At 58.7% G+C, this 20,386-nt stretch overlaps 1 protein-coding gene and 1 long non-coding RNA gene across 3 annotated transcripts in view; one reads left to right on the plus strand and one right to left on the minus strand.

Annotated features, from left to right (window-relative positions):
* Positions 1–1,064: 1,064 nt before the first annotated feature.
* Positions 1,065–14,477, plus strand: LOC107547912. The gene is made up of 3 exons (XR_001604366.3): positions 1,065–1,232; positions 11,823–11,904; positions 14,315–14,477. It is a non-coding gene; the product is annotated as an uncharacterized LOC107547912 (long non-coding RNA).
* The window catches only part of SGSM2 (small G protein signaling modulator 2), a 39,201-nt gene continuing 25,407 nt past the window's right edge, over positions 6,593–20,386 (minus strand). Inside the window, exons 12-24 of one of the 2 annotated variants that reach the window (XM_029082101.2) lie at positions 19,308–19,442; positions 15,097–15,250; positions 14,668–14,732; positions 14,434–14,579; positions 14,052–14,180; positions 13,658–13,843; positions 11,642–12,058; positions 10,794–10,918; positions 10,314–10,396; positions 9,879–9,988; positions 9,165–9,261; positions 8,162–8,329; positions 6,593–6,899 (exon numbers count right to left, since the gene is read on the minus strand). In XM_029082101.2, the coding sequence (XP_028937934.1) occupies positions 6,811–6,899; positions 8,162–8,329; positions 9,165–9,261; positions 9,879–9,988; positions 10,314–10,396; positions 10,794–10,918; positions 11,642–12,058; positions 13,658–13,843; positions 14,052–14,180; positions 14,434–14,579; positions 14,668–14,732; positions 15,097–15,250; positions 19,308–19,442 (1,904 nt within the window). In that variant the 3' untranslated portion in view covers positions 6,593–6,810. The remainder of the gene's footprint in view (positions 6,900–8,161; positions 8,330–9,164; positions 9,262–9,878; positions 9,989–10,313; positions 10,397–10,793; positions 10,919–11,641; positions 12,059–13,657; positions 13,844–14,051; positions 14,181–14,433; positions 14,580–14,667; positions 14,733–15,096; positions 15,251–19,307; positions 19,443–20,386) is intronic. The other variant, XM_029082102.2, reaches the window with a different exon arrangement.

A 20,386-nucleotide genomic window follows, 5' to 3' on the forward strand; every position in this document is an offset into this window, starting at 1 on the left:
TCCGCCCTCTCCCTTCCCACTTACGGGACGCCGGCCCCCCCTGGTGGCCGATCCCAGAAGCGCAGCCTCCCCCCACCTCCCTTCCCTGCTTTCCCCTCCTTCCCCGCTTTCTTTCCTTCCTTCTTCTTCCCTCCCCGCCTTCCCCTGGAGGGCCACCCCCTCCTCCTGGCCGCGCCCACCGGCCGAGCTGTTGCCCTGTTGCCCCCCCCCCCCCGTCGATCTTTCCCCAGAGTTGCGGTTGAAAGGAGGGGAGTGAGCTGGCAGCTCCTAACCCCACTCTTACACACTATTATGGGGCCAAGGCGAGGCGGAGGGAGGCCGGATAATAATAATAATGGTATTTGTTAAGCGCTTACTATGAGCCAGGCACTGTGCTAAGCACTGGGGTGGGTACAAGCAAATTGGGTTGGATACAGTCGCTGTCCCCCGTGAGACTCACAGTCCAAATTGGGTTGGATACAGTCGCTGTCCCCCGTGAGACTCACAGTCTCAATCCCCATCAGCTGTGTGACTGTGGGCAAGTCACTTCACTTCTCTGTGCCTCAGTTCCCTCATCTGTAAAATGGGGGTGAAGACTGTGAGCCTCACGTGGGACAACCTCATCCCCCTGTATCTACCCCGGCAATTAGAGCAGTGTTCTGCACGTAGTAAGCGCTTAAACAAATACCAACATTATTATAGATGAGGGAACTGAGGCCCAGAGAAGTAGTTTGCCCAAAGTCACACAGCAGACAAGGGGCAGAGGGAGCATTAGAACCCAAGACCTTCTGACTTCCAGCCCCGTGCTCTATTACGCCGTGCTGCTTCTTGCGGATCTCCCAGTTTACTGAAGTTAAACCAACTGAAGCGATAAACCATCAAGCGGCCTGCAAGCCTGCAGATCATTAACCCCAGCCCCACTTTAGGCGCTGTGTAAAAAGGAGGACAAGCTGGAGGGAGGGGCTTTCCGTGACGCCCCTTCCCTCCCGCGCCGGTAGTGCTGCGCACTATATAAAAACGTGTGAGCCTCTTCCTCTGGCCTGTCTTAATCCAGTTTCCCTTCTCTGGGCTCTTAATCCTGCTTCCGGTTAATTAATGGTATTTACTGAGCACTTACTGGGTGCAGAGTATTGTACTAAGCGCTTGGGAAGGTACAACAGATCATAGTTGCCAGATAAATGCTCTGCCCACGACGAGCTTACAGCCTACAGGTCAAGGTACTGCCCCTCTCAGCTGTCCATCTCTTCAGTCGGGTAAGGCGAAAAGCGGGTCACTGTCTCCCACCCCTCTCCGCGACACCCCATCTTCCCCACCGCCCCCTCCGAGGGGCCTGGAGGGGCGTGAGTTCAGGTGGCCTGGCTTCTTGTTCTCCAGAGAGACTGATTGAAGAGGAAAGGGGAGGTAGAAGCAGAAGGTGAGCGCTTGGGAAACCTTCCAGGTAGGCTGCTGGTCGTTGCCTACTTTCTGCTGTGTGACCTTGGGCAAGTCGCGTCACTTCTCTGGGCCTCTTCTGTAAAAGGGGGATTGAGACTGTGAGCCTCACCTGGCACAGGGACTGTGTCCAACCCAATTAGCTTGTACGATGGTGATGATGGTATTAGTTAAGCGCTTACTATGTGCCAAGCACTGTTCTAAGCACGGGAGTAGATTCAAGGTAATCAGGTGGTCCCACGTGGGGCTCACAGTCTCCATCCCCATTTTATAGAGGAGGTCACTGAGGCGCTGAGAAATTGTGCCTTGCCCAAAGTCACCCAGCTGATAGTGGTGGAGCTGGGACTAGAACCCACGACCTGGGACTCCCAAGCCCGTGCCCTTGCCGCTATGCTGCCCCCACGGCGCTTAGTACATAGTAAGCGCTTAGCAAGTACCACATATTCTACTGGCCCGGTGTGGCTTAGGCTAAAATGAAGGCAGAGAAGAAGCTGCAGCTGCTCGGAGCCGGCTGGGCCCAGCCCGGCTGCTAAGGTCACGGGAGCGGTCACGGTCCGATTGGATCCTGCCCGGAGCCCCTGCCATTCGCACTGGCTCACGTGGCACAAGTCCGCCCCCCATCCTGGCCGCCCTTGGCACTGGGAGTTGAGGAAGGGGAGTCCTGGGAGAGAGCAGTCTGTGTGTCCAGCTGGATTTCCTTGCACCGTTTTCCCTTTCTGCTAAGGGCTGGTTTGGGGTGTGAGGAAAGAGCCCGTCTCTGAGATCCCCTCCGTTGCCAGCGCTTTATTGGGCACAGGAGCTCGTTTTCGAGCCCCTTGGAGGCCTGGTGGAAGTAGAGATCCCCCAAGGCATGGCTTTTTTTTTTATGGTGTTTGTTAAGCACATATTGTGTGTCAAATGCGGTTCTAAGCACCGGGGAAGGTGCGCGTTGACTGGGTCAGACAGAGTCCCTGACCTGCATGGGGTACTCAGTCGAAGTAGGAGGGAGAATGTGTATTTAATCGCCATTTTACAGACGCGGTAAGTGAGGCACAGAGAAGTGAAGTGATTCGTCCAAGATCACAGAGCAGAGTAGTGGCAAAGTGGGATTAGAACCCAGATCTTCTGACTCCCTGGCCCGTGGTTTTCCACTAGGCCACACTGCTTCAATACAGCTTGTTATTTCAGAGCACACACACACACGATTTAATTCCTGACTTGTTCAATTCTCCTTCTGAGCGATTCCTCCCACCTCCGTCCCTGCTTCAGTCGTTCCCTCTTCATTCCTAGGTGAAGTCTCCAGGACGGGCTCTTGGGGCCATTTGGCCCTTGGCGGATTGGGGATTCTAGCGTGGGGAGATTGGGGCTCTCCCATTTGTGGAGTTTGAGGAAAGCAATGAAGTGGCTGCCTTGGGAGTGGGGGGTTGGGGCTAGGCAGTGACGTGTCAGAGGAATTGGGGTCTGTAGAGCCCCCACCAAGGGGCTCCATGGAACTGTCCCTGTGGGCAGGGAACGTGACTACCAACTCGGTTTTAATGGACTCTTCTCAAGCGTTTAATACAGTGCTCTGCACACAGTAAACACTCCATAAATATCATTGATTGCATTCAGCCTGTTTAGCTCCATTTTGCATCTGGGGGGCCAATGGAGGCGCGGCGCTTTGCCCCACAGGGCCGAGGATAAAGCAGGTCCATGAGGTTTAGGGGAACTGTTGGTCGAGGTGGGCGTGGGAGCTGTTCACAAGTTACTTGACGCTCCTTTCTGTGGCCTTCTGTGACTGTGGGACTCCCTGTGGCTCCCTCCAAAGGCAGGGGTGGGGTCGGGGGGGGGGGGGGGGAAAGGGTCTCTGCTGTGTTTTCAGAGTGATCCAGCTGCGGAAGCCTTTTATGTTCAGTATTTTAAAGGCCCAGGCACCTTCCATCACGGCCACGGTGGCTGCAGAGTCCTGTGGCCTGCTTGGAGGCGAAGCCCATGTTCCCAGGGACCTGGGAAGGGAACACTACGGGTCTGGAGCGAGTGGAGCGGGGGTGGTGATCAAGATCCCCTGGAAAAGCACCCTAAATTTGGGCATATTTGTGTAGAATGTTTGTGCGTGGGGCCCGGTGTACCGTGCGTCTCTGTGTCTGAGTCTGCGAGTTCTGTCGCCGGTAACCGAAGCAGACGGAAATGGTGGAACTGGGTGGAGCAGGAGGGCAAATCCAGTGACTAGCCTAGCCAGGGTCAGGGCCACGGCCCACAGCTTCCCGGAGGAAATCAGCCACAAACTACTTCCCTTGAATAATCTGGGAGCTTTCTCCCTCTAGCCTGTCAGCTCACTGTGGGCTGGGAACATGTCTGCTGATTCTGTTGTATAGTGCTCTGCATATAGTAAACGTTCAGTAAATACCACTGATTAGCGGGCTCACCTGCCTCACTTCTCCCCTGCTTCCAGCTCTATAAACTTCCAAGCCTCAGACACCCCCAACATACACGACTCCAGGGAAAGGGGAGGCCACTTTAGCTCTTTGCCTTGACCCCCACGCCCTTAGCATTTTTAAAATGACACCTCCTTCTCGCTCCCTCCCAGAGAAGCCTCACTCCCCCGGCTGTCACAAACGCTGTGTTTATTGATTTGACACTGACGAGCATTAGAATCTCTGAGCCAGAAGAGGATTCTGCTCCCCACGGAAATCAATGAGTCACTAAGGCCGGTGCACGGAAACACAGCGCCACAGACGCCACAACGCACACAGCTGAGCCGTTGAGGCTCACGACACAGGATGGGGACTGGGATGGGGGAGGGGCAGACATTCCCAAGAAAAGGCAATTCAGAATCTGGGGGTGTTAGGGGAGGGGAAGGGACACCTGAGGGGTGGGGTCCCCTGGTGGGAAGGAGAGGGGAGCTTGAAAAATAATTTGTATTCTTGTAGTTGGGGACATTGGTGTGTGTGTGTATATGTGTGAGAAAATTCAACATGCAGAAGTTGAGTGTGCTGGAGATATGTGTGTGTGTCTAGGTTGGGTGAGTGTGCCTCCTCCTGTTTGGGGATCTGGACAATGTGTTGGTGGTGTTCGTGTGCTGACATCTGTGTCTTCACCTTTTTCCAAATGTTGGCCGCAGCCAACAAGGACCTTTCCAGAGCTGGACCGGGCCCCGCCTCCCTCAACGGATGTGTGCTCACCCGGTTCGACCCAGGCCTCGTCCTCATCTAGGCTCTTAGCTCCGGGAGATGGGCGGCACGTGGGGGAGGGCTGGGTCAATCCCTAGACCTTGGGAACACAGATCCCTCCCCGAGGAGGCCTGGCTGACATAGACAGAAAGAGAAACAGACAGAACAGAGAGAGAGAGAGGCAGAGCCAGACAGCCAAAGACACAGGGAGACAGAGATAAGCAAGCAGAGAGAGGCAGAGAGGCAGATTGTAAAGTAGGAAGACTAGATTTTAAGCTCCTTGAAGGCAGGGATCATGTCTACCAACTCTACTGAATTGTACTCTCCCAAGCACTTAGTACAGTGCTCTGTACACAGTTACACACTTAGTGTTCGGTACATACCATTGATTGAGAGGCAGAGTGGGAGAGAAGTGAGGGGGGAAAAGGAGAGAGAGAGGGAGAAAGAGAACTCTCCTTGAGTCTGTATGGCAAAGCATATGGCCCCAACGGGGAACGCTGGGCCGCGGGACTGAAGGCGACTGGGTCTGCAGCTCTTCCGATGGATGCTTAGGGGCAGGGCAGCTGGAGGGGGAACTGGCTATTGGCTGATTCCTCCTGGAGTAGGGGGCAAGACAGGGCAGAACGGGGTCTCCCACCCCTGGGAATGGAGCCAGGCTGGGCGAGCCTAAGTCCAAATAGGAAAACCTGGGGCTCTCCGGAGCCGGTCTCAGTCTAATCCCCTTTCTTCCTGGCAGTGGAGGAGGAGGAGGCAGCGAGGTCCAAGCTGGGGCAGGGCGAGTGGCTAGGTCAACTGCACGGGAGACTGGCTGGCCTGGGGCCTGAGGGCTGCAGGGAAGTAGAGGTGTGGTGGGGCCTGTAAGGGCTTCTGGGACCAACAGCACCTCGGGGCATCAGTGGCAGGAAGTCAGGGTGCAAGGTGAGTTTTAGAGGCCTCTGAAGCATGGAGTGAGCTGTGGGGGAGGTAGGTGCTCTGGGGGGGCTGTTTGTGTGTGTATGTATGTGTGTGGGGGGTGAGCACAGATGAGGGAGTGTGTGTGTGTGTGTGTGTGTGTGTGTGCGTGCGCGCAGCCCAAGACCTCAAAAGCAGTGCTCTGGGCTTCCAGTTGAGGTCGAGGTATCGCTCAGTGTCCGGGCAGGCGGGCTGGCTCCCACCCTTCCTGCCAACCGAAGGTCGATCTGGACTCCCCGGGTGAGATGCGGGTGTGTGGAGGGAGGAGGGAGGAGAAGCCCGGGGAGGGATGGGGGCATGTGGTGGGAAGTGGCAGTTTTAAGGTGGAATGGGGAGGTGGAGCAGGTGACGACTCGACCGCTTCCCTGCCCTTTAACGTCTCCCAGCCTCCCCAGCCGGCAGTGGTAACCGATAACAGTAGTAGTGTCGTTGGCGTCACAATCCCTGATGACCACAGCCTGTGGGTCTACAGGCAGGGACCCAACGGGCCCAAGACGCCAGTGCGGACCCGGGAGCGGTGAGAGCGAGTGCTAGGCTGGTGGCCGAAAGGGAGGAGGGGGGAGTCGCTGTATCCGGGAAGCGCCTGCCCCCCACCCCCTAAAAAAAAATGGACTCTTAAAATGGAGCTCTAGCCCCTGGCCAGAACTCTTCACACTTGGCTCGTAAAACACGCAAGCTTTTGGCAGAGCAGGGGCCGGGCCCTTGTCTTCCGCCGGCATCCCATCCCTCCAAACCCCCAGCTATGGGCCCTTTTTGCTTCTGGGCCACAACTGCCCCCAGCCAACTGGGCCTTTGCCATCACTGGAGGTATGGGGAGCTCTACTCGGTGAGGCTCAGGAAGGCCAAGGGGCTGGGACCCTCAGTGGGACACCCCAGCTGTCTCTACATGGTGTATGTGTGTGTGTGTGTATGTGTGTAGGGGGACAGTAGCTCCCCCAGGCAGCTCCTGAGGCTGTGGAGGTTGGGTCCGGGCCCACAGATGCTCTGAAGAGAGAACTGTGTGGGCACTCCTTCCTCGGCTGGAGTCCAGCCAACAGTGGGTCCCTGCGACTTGGGTGGGGGTGGCGGGGCTCGGCTCCTCAGGCAGGCTCCCCAGAGGCAGATTTCCCTGCTCAGAATCGCTTGTTGGCCTGCATTACATGGAAGATGCCGTGGGGCCAGTGTCCAGAAGGCCAGTGTCCGGAGGGCCAGTGTCTGGAATGCCAGGCCCCGAGGTCAGCTCCTCCCCTCCCTTCCCATCCCCCGGGCCCGGGGCTGGCCCGGGAATCCCCAGCTGGGCCCGGACTCCTCCTCCCGCTGCTGTCGCTGCCACCGCCACCGCTCACTTGTTCTCGATGAGTGTCTGCACTCTGTGGACCAGCTCCCTCGCCAGCCGTAAGATCTCCTGGGCGTCGTGGTGCTCTGCCATCTCTGGGAGAGAGGACGAGGGGAGAATGGGTCCGGGGTCCCCCTACCTCAGCTCTCCCCGTCCCCTGCCTGAGCCAGCAGGCTCCGGTCCTGGCTGCCTCCCCCAACGGAGGTCACGGAGGGTCTGTCTCCCTGGGTGGAGGTCCAAGCCCTTGGAATAGAATTCCCTTGACTCTGGCTTCACAAGAAGGGTTCCAAGGAGAAAGCTCAAGTCTCAGGAAAGTCTGATTCCCCCTCCCTCTTCCCCCACTTTTCCAAGCTGCAATGGGGTGGGGGGGGGGGGGCAGAAGGCCTGGGCCCCGAGTGGCCAACTAAGGGAAGCTAGCCAGCAAACAAGGGGTGTGTGTGGGGGGGGACAAGGGACTCCCCTCTGCAGTGCTGAGAGCACAGAGGCCCTGGGGCCCCAGAAATGGCTTCCCGGTAGAGGCTGTGAGGCAAACGTTCTGTGACCTGGAGGCTGGGAATTCCAAGTCCCTCAGCCTGAGCCCTCGCCAGGAGAGCTGGGGGGCGGGGGTGTCCAGTGAAGTGACCAGGGGTCTCCAGACTAGCTGAGAGATTGTGCATTCAGGTCCTTGATTCTCCTTGAGGTACCAGAGAGGGAGTCAGAAATAAGGTGAGTGGGCACAAATAAGGATGTAAGATGGAGTCGAGAGAGGAAGAGTGTGTGAGAGTGAGCAAGAAGTAGGGGGCTGGGGGAGAAAGGAAAAGAGGGGTCCTGAAGGAAACTTGAGCAGGTGGGAATGTTACATTAATCTCATCCATACCCCTGACATGGCAGTCCCTTCTCTCTTTTTAGTCACACACAGACCCCACCTCCTCCCATTCTCTGCTCCCATTTATGCTTTTCTTCTCCCCCACTCCCCAACACACCCACCCACCCCCTGGGCCTACCTCTGCCTCCACTGTCCCCAGAGATTCAGGCACTGGCCGGCCTAGGGCTATGCCCACAGGTCTAGGTCACTTTGGGTCCCAGGGCCACGGGAGGGCAGACTCCCCATGTGGCAGCAGTCAGTCCACAGGCTATGGTCCATGGGGATCTTGGGGAGGGCCCAGATGAGCCCTCACCCTTCCCAATGGCCGAGATCTCCCCTGCCCTCTTGCTCCAGGAGAAGACTGGAAGGGCAATCCAGGCCCCGGTTCTCCTGCCAAGGGCTCCCCAGGCCCACTTTTGGGCTCAGGTGCAGCCGGGGGAACCGGCCGTGGGACGGCTAACTTGGCGGGGCACGAAGCTAACACCGAGCCCGGCTCTGTCCGGAGGCTCCTACCGTTGAAGAACTTGATGATGTCGGTGAAGTCCATGTTGTTGTCACGGATGATCTCCCGATAGCCCTCCACCAGGGCCAGGGCGATGAACAGGACAAAGTGCTCCGATGAGATGTGGCGGGCGGCCCAGATCACCTCCCACACAGCAAACACGTCCTCGTACAGCAGCTCTGTCGGGATGGGAAGCCGTGCCCATCACGCCCTCTCTCCACCCCGGGCCCTTGTCCTCCTCCCAGTCCCCTTCACGTTGGGCTGTGTTGGAGCCTGGTGGAGCGAGGCACTTGGCCCAGGCCCTGCTGACTTCAGATGTGGGGTGGTTGTAGGGGTAATGGGATTTATCTAGTGCCTCTTGAATGCAATATAAAGGACTGAGCTCTTAAGAAACAAAATAGAAATCTAAGTCACAGTCCCTGCCCACAAGGAGCTTACATTCTGGGTCATGTGGGCCCCTGCAGGCTGCTCTGTGCAGCCTTAGAGTAGGGAGAAATGGGCACTGGGGAAACAGGAGGACAGAATGGGACAGGAAGGCTCTGCTTCTCAGCAGAAACCTAGCCATGGCAGCCCTGAGCTGGCACCAGCTCTCCCTCGCGACATCATGACAGAGCTGCCTGGAGCGAGGCAGTTCTGTCCTGGGGTCCTTGGGGAGCCCCGCTCAATCAATCAGTGCTAATTACTGAGCACCTACTGTATGCACATCATTTTTATTAAGCGCTTGGGAAAGCGCTCCCTTCAGAGGGCTCTCCCCATCCCGCTGGAGCCCTTTCCACCTTGGCAACACCCTCGCCGAGTCTGAGGCCGAGCCCTGAGGACACCCTTCCCCTAGAGAGCCCGGCTGGACCTCTGCCACCCTCCCTTGGGTAAGTTATGTCTACTCCAGTGCAGGATCTTTAAAGCACTGGGTGAGATCCTAGGCTAGAGACACTCAAGCTTTATAAAGGGGAACTGGCTTTCTACATTCCTTCCTCTCCTGCTGATCTATCACCCCACATCCACCTGCCTTCTAACCTCTCTTGAAGTCAAGCAGGAACCAACGGTAGCAGAAGTAGAAGTGAGTGTAGTCACCGTTCTGGTGCATCAATTCAAACAGTTCAGAGTCCAGGATCTGTAGTGGAGAGAAGATGAGAGAGAGAAAAGATGAGAGAGAAAGAGTGTGTGTAAGTGTAAATTGCTACGCTCTATGCTTTTTGGGGGACATATAGCATAGAGTTTAGCTAGTCAGGAGCTGCTTGGGTATGGGACTACATGTCCCATCGTGCACTTTAGCCTAGGCCACGGTACTAAGAACCATAAAGTCCACTCTTTCCTCTACCCTGGATCCAGTCCAAGACAAATGTGAATGACGTATTTTGGGCTTTTGGGGTACAGTTGGGGCTCAAGGACTGACCTGAGTTCACCCAGGGCTCTCCAGTCCATTCCCAAAGCTGGACCCTGCTCCCTCTCTACTTTGCCCCTCTTGGAGTGTCTCCCAGAACCCTGAGGTCCTGAGGCTCAGACATTTGGCCTGGAGGCTTGGGCGAAGTTCAGAGAGCTTTCCCCAGATACCGACATCATCTGGCTGCCTAGGTCTCTTTTGGTCTCTCTCGATCTTTTCTTCTTGTAGATCCCACTCCAGCACTTGGCTGCCCACCAGCTTCAGCCCCCCTTCTCTGCCAGGTGTCCTGAACTTCTGGGGCCAGGGGCTCTGAGGACAGCCGGGGGAGACTAGGACTGAGGGCTCACCTGGATGAGTGACCGCATGTTGGCGAAGTGGGTGTCCATGGCTCCTCCGTTGGGGAAGTTCAGGCTCATCCTCTTCATGAGCTGGCTGAAACAGCTGTAGGCCAGTTGGTCTGAGAGAGGAGAATGGGCAATGTGGGCCAAGGGAGGGTAAGAAGAGGGGATCCAATCCAGGGAGAAGAGGTGAGGAAACTGTGGGGAGCCCTGAGACTTCTCCCCCAACCAACCTCCCTCCTGCCAGGGAGGCCCATTTCAAATGCCAGGAAGTAGAAGTCTGGAGAGAAGCTGCTCCGGGGATGTCTGTCTGTTCCACGTCCTGGCCACCCACCCTAGGGCCACCCGCTGGAGCCGCTCGGAGCCCAAATCCCAGCATCTTGGCAGCTAAGAAGGGGCACCCGGATCCCCTTCCTTTCAGCAACCCCTCTCTCCTGGCCTCACCGTTATCCAGGATGACCATGAGTGGTGCCAGGAGGTCACACATGCCCTGCACGTAACCCACGTCCAGGTGCTCCCACACATAGCTGCAAGGCAAGAGGGACGATTGGTCAGGCACAGAAGGACCTACTCCCCCACTCATCGAAAGTAACTGACAAAGTCTCTGAAGGTGGCGGGGCGAAGTGAGGGTAACAAGGTGGTGGTGGCAGGGGTGGTGCTGGCTTCTCTTTCCTTATTCAAACTCCTCCGAATCAATCCATAATCAGGGCTAAACCTGATTCCAGACCCTTAGCATCTATCTATCTGGCATCTATCTGACACTGGGCGAGAGCCGAGGCCATTGAACGAGAGCCCCCACGGGGTTGTGTGGGTCTGGTGGCTGTCGGGCACCGGCGTGGGGGAATGATGACACGCAGCTGGGAGAACAGGTGCAAGGCTCACTGCTCCCCAAAAGCTCATGCTCCTCCCCCCAGCCCGGGGCACCTGCACATGATGTTTCGCAGCTTCTCCAGGTTGGCGGTGGTGAAGTACCAGTAGTTGCGGTCACAGCGCTGCACGTCCTTGTCTATCCGATGCAGGTTTAAGGCCACGGTGTCCAGTAACTCTATCTGGGGGGGGGTGGGGGGTGGGAGGGCAACGTCCGGCCATGGGGAGGAGGTTCTCCTTGGGGGGGAGGGGCCCACCCAGCTCTTTCCCCATAGCTGCCCCCCTCCGCCTGCACTTTCCTAAGGAAGGTCTTCCTGCAAATGTGGACTGTCAGGCCCAGGGGAGGGGTGAGCTAACTTGTGGCCTTCCCAATTGGCCCCAAGGGGGAAGGGGTGTCGTCTTTGGGGCCAGGGGCTGGGAGGGCTGGGGATGGTGGCCACTGTCCAGCTGGGGGGAAGGGAGAGAGGGAGGAGCCCTGAACTCCCTGCCTAATACAGCCCCAAGCCCCACACTCCCACCACACATGCCCCACCCTCCTAAATAATAATAAATAATTATGGTACTTGTTAAGTTATTACTATGTGCCAAGCACCGTTCTAAGCACTGGGGGAGATACAAGTTAGGTTGGACAAAGTCCCTGTCCCACATGAGGCTCGTACTCTTAATTCCCATTTTACAGATGAGGTTACTGAGGCCCAGGGAAGTGAAGTGATTTGCCCAAGGTCACACCGCAGACATAGGGCAGATCAAGGGTCAGAACCAAGGCCCATGCTCTACTCACGGAGCAATGCTTCTTCTACCTGCTTGCCATGCTCCTGCCCCATAAACCCCACCCTCCCGGCCAAGTCCCACGCCTCCCCCACATGCCATGCCACCATCCCCGTTCCACGGGCTCTGCCACGTACAGTGTAGGCCGCGGTGCAGACGGCGGCCAGCTCCTCCCCGGTCGTCAGCGGCTGCGGCGGGGGCTGTTCCTCCTTCTCCTCTTCCTTTTCCCGGGGGCTCCCTGGGGGGTCGTGGGCCGGGGCCAGGGCCGGCAGGGGCCCCTCCCCATCCCCGGCGCCTTCGTCCTCATCTTCCTCGAAGCCCCCGCTCTGGCCGTCGTCGATACTGGACTGGACTCCCGAAGTCACGGAGTAGTTGCGCGACGACGGCAGCCCCGAGTCGGGTGAGTCGAACTCCACTGACGGCTGCGGCTCCATCCCGGGGGGGGCGGCGGCAACGGCGGCCACCGGCGTCCCTCCACCCAGCACCGTGCCCGGGGCCGACTCCTCGGAGCCCCTCGGCCCCGGCTGGTCCATCTCGTCCACGGAGATGAACACCTGGACGAGGGAATGACTTGAGCTCGATCGCTGGGATGGCCGGGCCCCGGGATGGGGAGAGAGGGAAGGATGGACGGGGCCAATCTTGGCCCACCTCGCAACCACTTGCCCCCCATGGGCCCGAAGTTTCCCTGACCTCTACCAGGTCCTAGGATCCCTCTCCCGTGGGCCAGGCCTCTGTCTGGGGCTTTCCAGCTGGGCCCTGCCCATTTTACCCGTCGGTAGTCAGGCAAGTTAGCATCTTTCCTCGGTCCTGCCTCTGCCTTTCTCCTGGCTCTGGCTGCTCTCTGCTGGAAGCTGCAAAGGCTCCAAGGGAGCTGGGCCACTTGAGCAACTTGCTTGAGTGACTCCCGTACCAAGAGCAGCTCAGCTAATGGAGCCCCAGCAGCACACTAATGAAGGAGGGAGGGACGTCTGCCCCATCACTCTCCCCTGAGGGCTGCCCATATTATGGGTGAGGGGACACAGCGGAATCTGGGGTGAGGATACTGGCCTGAGGTCTATTATCATCATCGTCATAATATAGTATTTGTTAAATGCTTACTGTGTGCCAAGCACTGTCCTAAGCATTAGGGTGGATATGAGCAAGTTGAGTTGGACACAGTCCCTGTCCCATGTGGGGCTCAAAGTCTCACAGATGAGGTAACTGAAGCTCAGAGAAGTGAAGTGACTTGCTCAAGGTCACACAGCAGAAAAATGGTGGCTCAGGGATTAGAACCCATGACCTTCTGATTCCCAGACTTGTGTTCTTATCTACTACACCATGCATTCCCATAGGGGGATGGGACGTGGGGATGGCAGCTAGGTTCTGAAGAGCAGATGGGTCTGAAAGACCTGAATTGGGGTTTTCCCAGCCATCTCAGTAATATTCAATCTTATTTCATTCAATAGTAATGATGATGATAATGAATTTTACTAAGCATTTATAAGAGCCGAAGCACTGCGTTAAGTACAAAGGTAGATACAAAATAATCAGATTGGTCACAGTCCCAATCCCTCATGAGGTTCACAGTCTAAGAAGTTCCTTTATTTTACAGATGGGGAAAGGGAGGGACAGAAAGGTTAAGTGACTTGCCCAAGGCCACACAACAGGGAATCAGTAGAGCTGGGATTAGAACCCGGGTCTCCTGACTCCCAGTTCCCCACCCTGCGGCACCTTGCCTTCTGAGGCTTCCTTGGATGCCCTCTGATCCTGCCAGAGGCCTGGGATGAGTGAAGCTGAGCCAGCCTTAAAGCGGTGTGGTGGGGGGGCTCACTCTTGGGGCTGGAAATCCATGAGCCACCCCCATCATGGATACTTTGGAGGAGGCCTAGAGCCCAAGGCCAGAAGAATGGGTTGGACTCCGTTCCGAGTGGTAAACATTTTCTCTGAAAGGATGTCTCTTGCCCTCAGTCGTTCCCTGCCCCTGAGGCCCTCAGCCTCCCTCCACTGGTACTAAAGGAAGCACTTCCCGCCTGCGAGGAAGTTGGTACCCCAAGCTATGTGACCCCGACTCCAGACACCTCTGGCTCCTGGTGCTCCTGCCTCTTCCCCCAGCTCCCTTCAGCCTCCAGCCTGGCCTCCCCCCACCTCCCACCCTCCCCCGAGCGGGGGCTCACATCATTGCTGATGGTGGAGTCGCGGTGGATGAGGCGCTGCACGTGGCTGTCGATGCTGCTGCCTGAGGAGAACTTGGTGAAGGGGGCCGTCGGGTGGGCCTCCCGCTCCCGCTGCCGCACCACCACCTCGCAGGCCTTCCACTCGGCCAGCACTCGCTCGTACTGCCCGGCCACGGCCTCGTCCACCTGTGCCCGGGGACGCCCACCTGTGAGCCCGGGGATGGGAAGACCCTCACCCCAGGAAACGGGCTTGCTCCGCATAAACCTGCTGATGGCCTGCGAGCAGCCCCCACCCCGGGCACATGTCCCCTGGTCCCCAGCCCCTGCCCCCAGAACTGCCCCCACTCACTCGGGGCCTTCTCCCCGGCCTCCCTCCTCCTCCCACCCTCCTCACCTGGTCCATCTCCTTCTTGCTCATGCCGAACTTGTAGTGGCCGAGCAGGAAGGGCCACACATCCTTGCGGAGCTCGTGCTCCACGCCTCCGTAGTAGACCCGCCGCAGAAGCTCCAGTTCCTTGTAGTTCTGAGGGTAGGGGCGGGAGATGGGAAGGGGTGAGATGGGCCCGAGGGAGGAGGGTTGGGGGGGAACGCACCTCGCCCCTGCCCCCAACCCCTTCGTGCCCCGGCCATGGAACTACTGCCTTTCTCCCTCCCCAGCCAACCCCTAGGAAGACCGAGGACCTCCGCTGATCCTACCCGCTGGGGAGATGCCACGTCCGACCGCATCCACCCGCTCCTCCCTGGGCACCAACCCTGACTCCCCGCAGCTGCACTACCTTCTTGTCCTTCTGATACTTGCTCCACACATCCTTGGTGAGTCCCCCAGTGGCCCCCGGGGGCCGGTCCGGGGGGATGATGGAATGGTGAACCAGGGCCGACAGGTGGGTGCGCACTGTGGACAGGTGGCGGCAGTAGGCCAGCCCTGGGGTGGGGAGGGAGGTCTGAGGTCAGGCCTGGAGAGCTGGACCCCTCCTCCTCCCCCCCGGGTCCCACACCCCAGCCACGCTCACATCCGTAAAAAGCCCGTGACACGATCTGCCTTTTCATGCTCTCGCACAGCAACCGCAGGGGCGTCCTGCAAAGAGACCCAGGGCTCAGTGGGGTGGGAGGGGTAGTCGGAGGGGGGTGCATGGCGTCGAGTCAGCAAGGTAGCCAGGGAAACCAGCTCAGGGTGCCAACACGTGAGGGAGTGCCAACACGTGAGGGAGGCCCCGAGGACTGTGGAGGGAGGGCGGCCGTGTCGACGAGCCCGGGCCTGGGAAAAATCAGGTTGTGGGTCAACGGGAACTTTGGTCACAGAGGACCTCTGCTCCTCTGTCCAGTCCTGCCCTCTGGAAACTAGTTGCTCCTGGACTTGAGCTGAACCTTAGTGGTGGTGCCCCCTCCCAGCCTGCAGGGGTCCAATGGGGAAAGGGAGGGGGCCGCCCGCTGCCTCTTACCTGTCATGGGCGCAGCTGCAGTATGTGGGCGGGTCGTAGGGTGAGCTGCCGCTGGAGCAGGACAGGCAGGAGGAGCCTTGGCTACAGGGAGGCTCCAGCTGCCAGCCCAGCAGGCTCGGTCCGAAGCCCTGCATCTCGATCATGTCGCCGGCATCTAGGATTGGGGAAGCGGACATCGCCTTTAGGGGTCCGGACCCCATGTCGTCTCCCCCCACCTTTGGCTGCCCAGAGCTGCAGCTCGTGCTCGCTCACTGGTGGGAACCAAATGGAGCTTGTGCCCCACTGCTGACCGCCATCCGCTCGGGGGCCTCTGCCTGCCACCTCTGCCAGAGCCAACGAGGGGCCTGCCCGGTGATGGGGACGGGGAGGGTGGAAGCGGTGGAGGAAAAGGGGGAGAAAGGGTCCACCGCTATGCAAAGTAATTTGCATTCATTTGCATGTTATACAGCCACTTGTACTCTTCTCTGACACTGAATCTTAACACGTTGCTTCTGCCCTCCTAGAGGAGGCAGAAGGTGCCGGTCCATCTCTACATCTGGCCATCCTGCCTCTCCTCCTTCTCCTCTGCGAACTTGCCTCCCCTGAAGCCAGGGTCACTGATGGGTGCGGGCACCGCTCCCAGGCTAGGGGCTGGAAACAGTGAGCCGAGCGGCCGTGGCTTCTCTGGGTCTTCCCCAACCCACCATAGCCTGACGTCGGTCTGATAGAGGGCGATCTGGCCTGGGGCTCTTTGGGGCCGCTCCTGTGGACGGCAGACCCCAGAGGTCCAGAGGGAACTGGGGAGAAGGATCGTTGCCTTCCCTACCCTGAAGGGTTTGAGGCCCTGGCCGGTTGGACCCAAATACTGAGTCAGGTTGTTTTGGGAGCACACAAGGGCGGACCCTGGGTGCCAGGGGCTGAGTTGGGGCTATCGCAGAACCCCCGCAAGAGTTCTGACTCTCCTGGAGTTTCTTTACTCTTGGCCCCGAGCAGGGTGGCTGCTGGCTGTGGGCTGAGGACGAGGAAGTGGGGTTGGCTAAACAACAGTGACGGAGCAGCGAGCGGGCCCAGGCGGGGAGCCTGACTAACCAAGGTGGAAGGCCAGAGCCGGCCGAGCCCTTCCTCCACTGCTTCTCGGCCACCGTGGGCCCCAAGGGTGTCTCCTGTCTCTTGAGAGCCGGTCCGCCTGCCCACCCGCCCTCCCTTTCAACGTCCACTTTTCTCTCTGCTTACTTACCCCGTTGGGCCTTGCGTCAAAAATCCCCAAGGGAAGACCCTATCAGTCTGACCCAGCAGTTCCTCAGCCCTTCAGCCGAGAAGAGTTCAGAGATTTTCCAGACACGCAAAAGGCCCGGACCGGCCCAGTCCCGGAGTCCTCCCGGGGCCTCAGAATTGCCACCTCTGCCTCTGGGGGTGGAACCGCCCAGCAGAGCGGAGGGAGCAGCAAACAGCGCTGGCTCAGGGAGAAATTGTAGAGTGAATGTGTTGAGGCAGATGGTTGTCTGCACTGGGGGAAACACCCCCAAGTGAGTTGGCACCGGAGGTGGTCCACTCAGAGCTAGATGGTGCTGTTATCTAGGTGGTGCCTTCACCCTGGCTAAAGAGAAAGCCCCTGGGCTTCTGCAGACAGCGGGTGCCTGGCAGGGATATCGGGAGACCAGGAATGACTTGTTGGCTTCCTGAAGGCCCGGCCCTGCTTTCGGACCTGGGTACTGACTGATGGTTTGACTCGGGAGTCAGAGGGGCTGGATGTCTTGGGATTCCTCCCTCCCCGACAGGTGTCCCCCGCCTTTCCCATCTCCCAGCCCAGGGCCCTGACGTATTCCCGGGGCCCGGCTCCACCGTGAACCCCGGGGGGGCTCCCGGCCACGGGCATCTGGCATCCCCGGGATTAGCTGGTCCTTCAGCTCCGCCGAGAGGCAAATTAAGGGAACAGACTGTGAGGTCGAGCTGCTGCTCCAGGGAAAGGGGGGACGGGGCGCAGGTTGGGTTGGCAGGGGTGGGCAGGGCACAAGCCAAGCCCAAGCCCGGGGGGTTGAGGTGGGGGAAGAATGGGTCTCCAAACACAAGTGTCCAGAGGTAGGCGGGAGCAGGGTGGGGAGCAGAAAAAGAAGCAGGGGCAGGGGGGGAGACAGCCCAGGGGGAGTGGCAGGCTCCCATCACATGCACCCTGAGGCAGGAAGGAGAGAGGCAGGAGGCTTCGATCCTCCTGGCCCTCCAGGAGCAAGTGTCGTGCTCAGACAGCATAGCACAGGCGGGTCGGGAGGAAGCAGGATGGGGAGGATGGGTGGGCGGGCGAGGGAGGGTGGAAGTGGGGTCAAGAGAAGGAGATAGGCGCCAATACCAGCAAATCAAAAAGAACACGCTCCCATCCAGGCAGTCGGCCCCACCCAACCAAAGTCTCTGGGCGGGGGGGAAATGCTCTTCACCTTAATTCTCCAGGGGGGAGCTGAACGAGGCAGCATTTAGCGCCGCGTCTCATTGGTTCGGATAAACCCGCTGCACAGCTCAAAGATCTCGGTTTGGTGTCGGGGAGGGTCGCTGGGGGAGTGCGGGAGGAGCTTGGCCGGGTTTGCTTTGCAGTTCTCTGGCAAAGATGAGGATAAGTTTCAGGGGTGGCTGAACCCCACAGCCCCGAGGACTCCGGATGAAAGGTGCTCGGCCTGACCCGGAATTAGAGTGAACAGCATAGCCCTGCAGGGGTGGGGGGGCGGGGGGCACCGAGGGCCGGGGGGAGTGGGGTTGGACACCTGCCACTTCGGCCACATCACATGCACAAGTCAAGCATGTTGCAGAACTGAAAAGCAATGGCTAGCAAACCGGACTCAACAGTGTTGTCATTACGGGGCAGTGGGGGGTGGGGGTGGGAGGTGGGGCTGCCGCTACGGGACCGGGAACCTTCCCTCTCATCCTCTGCCCACTTCTGATCCCACTGAACCCAATCAGGCTTCTCGTCTGCTGGTCTCGAACATTGGTCTGCCCAGCCCCAGGGGGCTATGGGAGCGGAAAAGAGCGAGGGAGGTGGTGAAAGCCTTTGCCTTTGATGACTCTGGTTCCCCCTCTCCTGTCCCCTGGAGATTCTGGCACCGAGGGGATGGTTCTGCCTGGGTTTGGTGAAGATTAGGGTCCTCATCCCCACTGGCCCGGCAGAGAACTAACTCCTGGTCTGACTCCCAGCCCCGGGCAGAGATCTCTGCCCCAAGTCTCATTGTAATCACCCATCCCTACCTGGAGGTTGCCCCTACACCCTATACAGGCAGCCTACCCACATCTCAGTGGCCTCCTTCTCACAGCAGCCCTCCTGGGTTATTGGTCTGCACTAACTCCCCCTTTGCCCTCCAACTCCCAGGCCCCGGGAACGCCCCGATCACCTCCTGGAAAAGGAGTAAGCATAGGTGTCGAAATGGGCTCTTCCCCTCCCTCCTGGTTAGGAGGAAAAAGAAGTCACTGGTTCTTGTCGGCCTCATTCCTCAGGGTAGAAATGGAGTGGGGTCTTGGGGGAGGGGCCTCCTGTCGTTATTGGGTTACTTAACAGGGACAGAGTCAGGGTTTCCTTAAGAATGTGAATCAAGGCATCATTGGGTTAACCCCATTCGTCCATCCAGGCAAGTGATCCACCTGGGACAGGGGCAATGGGGTACTTGAGGGAACCACTCAATGGTCATCCTTCTGGAAGTGGCTAGTACAGTGCTCTGCACATAGAAAGAGCTCAATTAAATACCACTGATTGATTGGCTGATTAACTGGTCTTTAGGGATGTGCCCTCTGGCTTCCCTGACTTCTACCTTCCACATCCCTAGCTTTCCCTCTAGTAGTCCCTTATGGACTCTTCGTCCACAGCCCGATCCAAACCCCGCTGAGTCTGCTGATATTTTCCACTTGCGCTAATTCCTGCACCAAAAAATTCTACAGGCGGGGGCTTCCGCTGGGGGAGGAGCCATCAGTGGTCACCGTTGGTGCCCCTGCACCTCCCTTCCTCGATGACTTCCCACTCAGGGTGCCCCTGGCTGGCTCCTCTACCTCCCCATTGCATCCCAGCCTCTTCAGGGCTACTGCCTTCCGACACGCGCAGCTGGGACCCATCCTGCCAGCTGACCGCTCTCTCCTCCCTTGACCTAGGGAGCTCGGCTCCAGCCCTCTGCTGCGCCCCAAAATGCCAACACTGTTGTATCAGTCCCTGCGGTGCGTGGCGGGCGGGCCCCGGGGCGGCGGGAGGGGAGCGGGATAAAAACCTTTCATCGGATTGGGAGCTGTGAGGTTCCGGGAGCAGATCATTGAGAGCATTGCGTGCAGTTTATCCTCCTCTTCCTCGTCATCGTCCACCGAGGCCGCGCGGCTGGCCGCTAAGTGGTGGTAGTTAATAGTGACTGCTCAAAAAGAATAGTGAGAGAGGCATATGAGAGGGGCATCCCCCGGGGGCCCAGGGCCCCTCCGCTGCCCGGACAGGGGGACCCATTTCCCCATGCCTTTGGGAGGACCTGTCCCTCTAGGGGCTCGGTCGCTGTTGGATTGATTTGGGGGTGAAGGGGAGAGGGACAGGGACTGAGTTTCTCTCCCTTTTGGTTGTGAAGAGCCAGACTGCAGATTATGGGCCCATGAGGGGGTGGGGACGGTGCCAGGCGAAACAGTTCTACTGTCCACAGCACAGGGGGTCGCCCGGCCAACGTTTCTGGGGTAGGGAAGCGACGGCTGGTGGGGCAGTCACCCACAGAGTTGGTTTTACGGCTGATTCTCAATTATCCGGGATCCCGAGGGACAAGGAGGATGATTGAAATTCACAGAGAATGCCCAAACCTCGCGGCCGTTGATAGTCGGCCGTTGATAGTTCTACGGCCATACCCCGCCTTCGTTCGAGGCACTACCAAGAAACGCAGAGGTATGATGTGGACTTCTGTTGTCAGTGAGCAGTGAAATCCCCAGGTGGGGAAGAATGAGAAGCCAAGGGCTGGGATCAGCCACAAGTTGGCCCTTGAATAATTGACATTTAGCTGTAATGGCTTTCCGGTCACAAGAGACCGTGGACTGGTACACTCCTTATCCTCGTCTGTCGAGCTGGGCCGGGGGGTGGCGGGGAGGATGGGGTTCAGCCTAGGAGAGGGTCCCGTGGGTGGCGGCGGCAGCAGCGAGAGTAGCGGAAGTGGGGGCGACGGCGGCATCTCTGAGCGACCTCGTGGCCTTCGTGCCAAAATGTCCCCACGGCCCCTCTCCTCCTCCCAGCCGAGGCCTCTCGTGGCCTGGCGCTTCCCACAGGGCAGACGAGGCCCCGCTGGCTATGCCGGAAGACCCGCTGTCGTCCACCACTGACTTCCTC

Source organism: Ornithorhynchus anatinus, chromosome 17, assembly GCF_004115215.2.
Source record: "Ornithorhynchus anatinus isolate Pmale09 chromosome 17, mOrnAna1.pri.v4, whole genome shotgun sequence".
NCBI lineage: Eukaryota > Metazoa > Chordata > Mammalia > Monotremata > Ornithorhynchidae > Ornithorhynchus > Ornithorhynchus anatinus.